The 8,341-nt window shown below is 43.5% G+C and overlaps 1 protein-coding gene across 1 annotated transcript; it reads left to right on the top strand.

Moving 5' to 3' along the window:
* The first annotated feature begins 2,263 nt into the window (after positions 1-2,263).
* On the top strand, positions 2,264-3,694 carry LOC132272971 (uncharacterized). Its single transcript, XM_059774027.1, has 5 exons — positions 2,264-2,459; positions 2,572-2,618; positions 2,667-2,834; positions 2,931-3,158; positions 3,272-3,694. Exons 1-5 carry the CDS (start codon positions 2,264-2,266, stop codon positions 3,692-3,694), a joined length of 1,062 nt encoding a protein of 353 aa, XP_059630010.1.
* Positions 3,695-8,341: the final 4,647 nt, after the last annotated feature.

The raw sequence follows: 8,341 nt of genomic DNA on the forward strand, positions 1-8,341 counted from the left end.
CAGCCAATAAGACAACCTTTGGAACAGAAAGATAAGAACAAAAACTGCGCCTACTATAGAGATTACGGGCATACAACTAATGATTGCAGATCCCTTAGGCGGCAGGTAGAAAACATGATAATGAGAGGTGAATTGACAGACTACCTCACAACAAAGGACTACGTGAAGCCCCGGGAGGTCAATCCTCGGAAAGTCGATGGTAATCAAGCGAAGGTCATCCATGCAATACATGAAAAATCGGAAGATGATCAAGAGTCAGAGGAGGTATATAGGTTCCGATTGAGAACAACCCATTAACTAAGGAGGTTATTCTCAGTGAACGTTATCGCTTTGGGAAGCGTCAACATTAGGTTCGGTAATGGAGATCTATCCAGAATTCAACTCCCCCACGAGGATCCGTTGGTCATCAGTCTCTTGGTGGCGAATTGCATGATTAAGAGGGTTTTGATAGACCCGAGTAGCAGTGCCAACATCATCACAAAGGCGGTCTTTGAGCAGCTGGAAATTCCGTCATCATCAATTCGGTCCACCTCCAGCCCCTTGATGGGGTTTGATGGCACAAAGGTGGACCCCCTTGGGGTAATTGACCTATCCGTAACTGTGGCAAAGAGGACACTGAAGGACAACTTTGTTCTAACGGAGATCCACCCTTCATATAATCTTATTATGGGAAGGGGCTGGATCCACTAAATGAACGGGTTCCATCTACCCTTTATCAAGTGATGCGATGCTTGTCTCCGGACGGTAAAGAGGTTATTGATCTTAGGGGAGATCAGGTCGCTGCCAAAGAATGCTACATGTTGACACAGAATGAAGCAAAGAAGGTAACAAAATAGTCTCAACCAATCACACCTCCTGGGAGCATGTCCAAATAGCAATTACAGAACCCTCTGCCCAGGTATCTGAAAGAAGCAGAGGATGAGGCCGAAGCTGAAAAGCCTACCGAGGAGTTTCTGGAGGCTGTCGAAGTAATCCTCGGCAATCCTCAGAAAGTCACCTACATAGGTTCTTCCCCCATAGCCGAATAAAAGAAGGCATTAATTGATGTTATTCGACGGAACGCAGATGCATTTGCTTGGGAGCATTCAGATATGGTAGGAATCAATCCTTCAGTCTCATGCCATAGCCTGAATGTGGATCCAGCGTTCAAACCAGTTAAGCAGAGGCATAAAAGGTTCGCTCTTGAGCGCAACTGAATTATAGCTGAAGAGGTAAGCAAATTGCTTCAGGCGGGCTTCTTCCGAACGGTGCACTACCCACAATAGCTCTCTAATATGGTGGTAGTTCAGAAGAAGAATGGAAAATGGAGGGTGTGCATAGTTTTTACCAATCTCAACAAAGCCTACCCTAAAGACAGCTTTCCATTACCCAAAATAGATCAGATGGTTGATGCTACTACTAGTTTTGAAAGGCTCATATTTCTTGATGCATACTCCGGCTATAACCAAATCCCTATGAATCCAGAGGATGAAGAGAAAACTGCTTTCATAACAGAGAAAGGTATTTACTGTTATAGAGTTACACCTTTTGGACTCAAGAATGCTGGGGCAACTTATCAATGCCTTGTTAACAAGATCTTCAACGAGATGTTGGGAAAGACGGTCGAGGCTTATATTGATGATATGGTGGTCAAAAGTGTGAAGAAGGAGGAACATCCTAAGCACCTCCAAGAGGTCTTTGACACTTTGAGAAGGTTTGGTATGAAGCTAAACCCTTCGAAATGCTCCTTTGCGGTTTCTTCAGGACAGTTCCTCGGCCATATTGTAAACAAAAGGGGAATTGAGATAAGTCCGGCTCAGGCTCAGGCCCTTATACAAAATCAAGAGCCAAAAACTCGCAAGAAAGTACAGGTTTTGACTGGCCGAATCGCAGCTCTCAGTTGATTTATCTCTCGATTGTCAGATAAGTGCAAACCATTCTTGATGCAATAAGGTCCAAAAACAAAGACATATGGGGACCTTAATAGTAGGCTGCTCTTAATCAACTGAAGTGCTACATGGCTGAACCCCCGATTCTGTCAGCTCTGAAATCTGGTGAAACTCTTATCATATACTTAGCCATCTCCAGCATAGCCACAAGTATAGTATTAATTAGAGAAGAAAGTAAGAATTAGTATCCAATCTTCTACACCAGTAAAACAATGACAGATGCAAAAACACGATACAACAAAGCAGAGAAGATCATACTAGCATTGGTGTATGCAAAGAGAAAACTTTGACACTACTTTGAGTCGCACAACATCAAAGTTCTTACCAACTACCCCATGCGAGTCATTCTTTCCAAGCCAAATTTATCCGGAAGAATAACGAAATGGGCAATCGAACTCAGTTTCTTTGATATATCCTATGAACCGAAGGTGTCACACAAAGGACAAGCACTGGCTGATTTCCTCTTGGAGTATGAGGATAAGCCCAAAGAGCCAGGCCCTTCCGAGCTACAATGGGAGCTTCGGGTGGATGGTTCGTTGAACCTTTATTAGTTCCAAGGTCAGAGTTGTTATCACAACCCCCGAAGGCACTAAGCTGCAGCGATCAATCCGTCTGACTTTTCCTACCACTAACAATGAGGCAGAATATGAGGCCTTGCTCGCAGGACTCCAGTTAGTAAGCCAGCTTCAGGTAAGGTGTCTAAAAGTTTTTAGTGATTCTCAACTTGTTGTAAATCAGGTAACAAGCCAGTATCAGCCCAAGGAAGATAGAATGAAAGCCTATAGGGAGGCTGTGGAGAATACCTCACGAGGGTTCGATCAAATCGAATTCCATCAGGTACCTCGCGAGGAGAATTCTGAAGCAGATCAGTTGGTTGCAGCAGCGTCTTCTTTAGATGAAGATTTGGTCTGGATCGTACCAATTGGCATCCTAGACGAACCAAGTATTAGCCCTCGGCAGGAGATAATGGTGATCCCAGATGTTCCACGCGAACCATGCTAGGTGGATCCATTGGAAGCTTACCTTAAGGAGGGGACTCTTCCGAACCAGGAGGCCGAGGCACGGAAACTCAGGCTCACCGCAGCCAAATATGCTATTATCAATAATCAATTATATCGGAAGTCATTCTCAAATCCTTACCTGAAATGTTTAAGTCCCACTGAGGCCCTCACGATTCTAAACAGATTTATGATGGGGATTGTGGCAATCACGATTCTAAACAGATTTAAGGTTATTTTTGGCCTTATTTGGCTCAGAATGCTGAAGAGTATGCCAGAAGATGCGATAAGTGCCAGTGACATGGTCCAATAAAACATCAACCCGCTGAAGATTTGCACGTAAAGGTGAATCCATGGCCATTCGCTCAATGGGGGATTGATATAGTCGGTCATTTACCCAAAACTGTGGAGAAAAAGGAATACGTGTTGCTAGCCACAGATTACTTCACTAAATGGGTTGAAGCCGAAGCTTACATAAGCGTGACCTATGAACAAGTGAAGAGTTTTCTATGGAACAACATAATCTGCCGATTTGGGGTGTCGAATGTTATCATGATGGACAATGGCCCAAACTTGGATAACCGAAACACAAGAAAGTTCTTCGCCAAGCATGGGATTAGGCAGAAGCTGGCTACAGTTAGCCATCCTCAGGGAAATGGGCAAGCTGAAATAACTAACCGAACCATTTTTAGCTGCTTGAAGAAAAAGTTGGAAAAGCTTAAATCAAAATGGTACGAGAATCTACCTCAGGTGCTTTGGGCATATTGAACCACCCTACGAAGGCTAACGGGAGAAAGCCCTTTTGCCATGGCCTATGGGTCTGAGGCTGTCATCCCCATAGAATCGGCAGTTCCAACTATTCGGACCCACTTGGTGCTCGAAGGTAACAATAATCAACAGCTTGAACACATCCTCGATCTCTTGGAAGAAAAGAGGGATGCCGCAACAATTAGGCTTGCTTCGTACCAGTAACAGTTGTGTAACAGTTACAACAAGCGAGTCAGGTTCAGACATTTTTTGGAAGAAGATTGGGTGCTAAAACAGGAAACAGCCCATGTAAAAAAGTACAACCCAATTGGATTGGACCTTAGAGAGTTACAGAAGTAGTAGGGAAAGGAGCTTACCGATTGGCGGAAGCTGATGGGTGTCCAATCGCACGTCCATGGAATACAATACACTTGAAAAGGTACTATCATTAGATAATATGGTTTACTTATTTTTCATTTATAGACAACATACGTCTGTTTTCTATCCAAGTATGGCTGTTTCTAGGCCCATATAATAAAAGTTTCTTGAGTTATACACATCTTTACTCTTTTTACTTTAGTAATATGGGGTATTACTTGTTGTTATTTTCTTTTGTCGTCATAGGGGGTAATACATGTACCCTACTATTGATATTGCGACAAAAGCATGTACCCTATTACTGATATTATGACAAAAGAAAGATATTACCACAAAACAAACAAAACAAAGCTATATAATTTTTTTGCTTTTTGGTGATACTTACAAATCCTTTTTCATGAAAACGTACTTTAGAGTGCATGTGCATTACAATGAATGCCCATTGAACATTCAGGCTCTACTTAAATCATGGACCCAAAGGCACTTTACAGTTTTTCTTTCGTTTTTAGACATAAACCGCAAATATGTGTAGCTCAAAGCACTTATCTACTGTGGTCCCACATCGAAAAAAAAAACTACTTCTATTCATACCTTTATATAGGAAAATATTAAAGTATTTGGGTGCATTGCAAAGAGGGCTCGTTGGTAACAGTAACGGCCCAGCCCAAGTTGTGTTCAAAGCCCTAGTACCAACGGGCATTCTTTGCAATAATTTTTGTTCTTTCTTTCCAAACAAACCAAGTTTTTGGCCCATAGTAAAATATATTCCTTATCCCATATCGAATAGGAGTACAAGAGGTATATAGTAAATATAAAGTTAATATACCACATTTGGTTGCCACGAAGAGAGTCTCTGTGAAGAAAAGTCTCCCAAACAAATGAATGAGGGACTTCTCAGTTACAGTTACTCTCTTTCTTAGCCTCATGTCATTTTCGAATTTTCGGCTAGCCTTACATACTTGATAAGGTTTCTAGATCAGGCTTATAGCCGAGAAATATAAAGCTTCGAACCTTAAGAGTCCGACATAATACAATTCCTCTCAGGCCCATAGCTGAGGAGTGCATTTCTTTAAACCTCAAGAGTCTGGCACAATACAGTTCCTCTCAGGCCCATAGCCGAGGAATACATCGTTTTGGACCTCAAGAGTCCAGTACAATACAGTTCCTCTCAGGCCCATAGCCAAGGAACACATCACATCGCTTCAGACCTCAAGCGTCCGACACAATACAGTTCCTCTCAGGCCCATAGCCAAGAACGCATCGCGTCGGACCTCAAAAGTCCGGCACAATACAGTTCCTCTCAGGCCCATAGTCGAGGAACACATTGCTTTGGACCTCAAGAGTCCGGCACAATACAGTTCCTCTCAGGCCTATAGCCGAGGAACGCATCGCTTCGGACCTCAAAAGTTAGACACAATACAGTTCCTCTCAGGCTCATAGCCAAGGAACGCATCGCTTCGGACCTCAAGAGTTCGGCACAATACAGTTCCTCTCAGGCCCATAGCTAAGGAACGCATCGCTTCGAACCTCAAGAGTCTGGCATAATACAGTTCCTCTCAGGCCCATAGCTGAGGAACACAATACAGTTCCTCTCAGGCCCATAGCTGAGGAACACAATACAGTTCCTCTCAGGCCCATAGCTGAGGAACGTATTGCTTCGAACCTCAAGAGTCCGGCAGAATACAGTTCCTCTCAGGCCCATAGCCGAGGAACTCATTGCTTCAGATCTGAAGAGTCCGACACAATACAGTTCCTCTCAGGCCCATAACCGAGGAATGCATCGTTTTGGACCTCAAGAGTCCGACACAATACAGTTCCTCTCAGGTTCATTACCGAGGAACGCAACGCTCGGACCTCAAGAGTCCGGCATACAACAGTTCCTCCCAGGCTCATAGCCAAGGAACACATCGCTTTGGACCTCAATAGTCTGGCGCAGTACAGCTCCTCCCAAGCTCATTGCAAAGGAACATATCGCTTCGGACAACAGGAGTCCGATGCAATACAATTTCTCTCAGGCTCCTAGCCAAAAAATATACCACCTCAGACGATTTGAGTCCGAGGCTACGCCAGTAAGGAATAAGACCAACTGGGGGCAAAAGTTCCATATGGTAACACGCCCACAGATCCTTTTTTAATGGACTAATGGTATATAACTCGTGAAAAGTTTTGTCACACATCGAAATAATACAAGGAAGGCAAGTATTGATATATCTATGCCATACGAATCAGTGGCAAGAAGGTTCCCTTGACGGTTAAAATACTAGACGGAGAAACCATCCACAAACCATCCACAGATATTGATTAAACAGTCAAAGAGAGTCCCTTCTTACCATTTTTCCTGTTTTTGCTTCGGATCACAAAAGGTACGAAGTTCTCAGGCAATGAGCCTTACTCCTCGAGGATAGGAGCACATTATTACAATGTAATAGTGTAAACATCAAAAGCATTCACAAGCATGAAAGATACTTCTAAATAAATGTAGTTATTGCATTTCAAGAACAAAAATACATATAGTTTCTACATTCATTCTTTCAAAACAAAATAAAAAAAAATTACACTACTCTACTTCCTTTTTAGATCAAAGGGAGCAGAGTCAAAATCATCCACTACATTTGGATTTATAGATAAAGGAGTCGGCAGGTCAGAAGATGGAGGAGCAGGTAAGCTTGAAGCTGGATGACCCTGTGGATGAGCCTTCACCATCTCAGCAAAGAGCACCTCAGCCTCTTGGGCTTTTGGACCCTCAGCATAAAGGAAGGACACCTCCATGTCAGCATCAAAGGCTTCTGCATTCCTTTGCTTTGTCACCAGAGCCCTGGCTGAAGCCTAACCTAAAAGCCTTTGTATTGGATAAGCGCACAATAGTGAAGTAGCGTCCTTGCATTTGCTTCTTAGCAGTAATGCAGGTACCAATAGCATCACTTAAGCGCTGGACTTCAGCTTCCAGAGTCTCCACCTTTTCCTCAAAAGCTGCCAGGCGATTCTTACAGACATCCCTCACATCAGAAGCAATCTCGCATTCATAGCAACATACGAAGCCTTCTTCTCAGTATTACCCAAGTCTCTTTCCAGTTTCTTAATGGAAAGAGACTAAGCTTCAGCAGTGGCACATAGTGCCATAGTCTAGTACAGACTCTGCATAATCAACAATGACAATATTAGTAAGTGTGCGGTAAAAAGAAATCTGAAGAATTAAGCAAGTGGAGGGAAAATAATAAACCTTCACAGCATCAACTAGGGCGGATGGTAGTAGCTGATCCAACCCCAGATTCCCAATGATCTCTTCATCCTTGGGTAGCTACATCCCTCGCGCAACTGCCAAGGTAGTAGAGGGGTCAGAGATTATTGAATCCCCAGAGTGAAGGACTGACTTGTCAGCCCTTGAGAAGATAGGCCTCCAAGGTTCTCCAGATTCAGCTTGAGCATAAGCCCGCACTTCCTCCTCTAAGTCAGTTTCCCCAGCCTTTTTCCCCTTGCTTTTGGGGATGTTTTTGCCCTTACTGCTAGAAGGAGGGTTCGAACTTGTCTTCTTAAGAAGAGGTTCATTTACCTCCTTCTCATGCTCAGTCGACCTAATGACTAGCAGGAGTTGCTCTTCAGCAGCTTTCTTCTTCAGAGCTTTAGCTCTTTATTTTTCCTCCTCAGTCAGGGGGAAGCTGTCAAAGGATGGAAGTGCCAAGTCCATAAGGTCTGCAGTTGCGGCACTGGAAGCAATTTCTTGAAGGTTAGATGAAGTGAGTAGCTCTTCAACCGAAGGGGGCTCGCTCTAAACTTGTGTTTCGAGAAAAGTAAGTCTCTTCTTAGCTACAGAAGAGGGGAATGTTGCTGAAAGAAGATCAAGAAATTCATAAGTATGACGAAATAATAAAACTTGACATGGGAAACAACCTAAACACTTGTCATGAAATGAGGGAAGATATTCTATACCTAGCTTCCCAAATTTGCAAGGAATGGGGAGGCTATTCGATTTATCCACGGACCAATTCCCCTTCACAATTATCATCCTCTCTTCCACTTCTTCTCGGAGGAAGAAAGATCCGTACATAGCCTCTGCTGAAAGAGGGGAAGTGAAGTAGAAACAGCTAGGCTCAGTCCCATACCTGGCGATGGTGTAGGTAATGAGTGAATTAGCAAGAGTCAAGTTAAGACTCTCCAGCCTTCGGCGAACTAGAAATGCCGAGACCACTCGAAAAAAGTTAAGGTTTACTTGGAGAAGGGCAAGTCCTGACTTATTAAAGACTAGATGATAGAAGGGGTGAAGAGGAAATCGAAGAGCGTTTAGATGCCCAA

This window comes from Cornus florida, unplaced genomic scaffold (genome assembly GCF_030987335.1).
Source record: "Cornus florida cultivar Cherokee Brave unplaced genomic scaffold, ASM3098733v1 CherokeeBrave_3.0.0_Hap2_Chr01, whole genome shotgun sequence".
NCBI classification, from domain to species: domain Eukaryota; kingdom Viridiplantae; phylum Streptophyta; class Magnoliopsida; order Cornales; family Cornaceae; genus Cornus; species Cornus florida.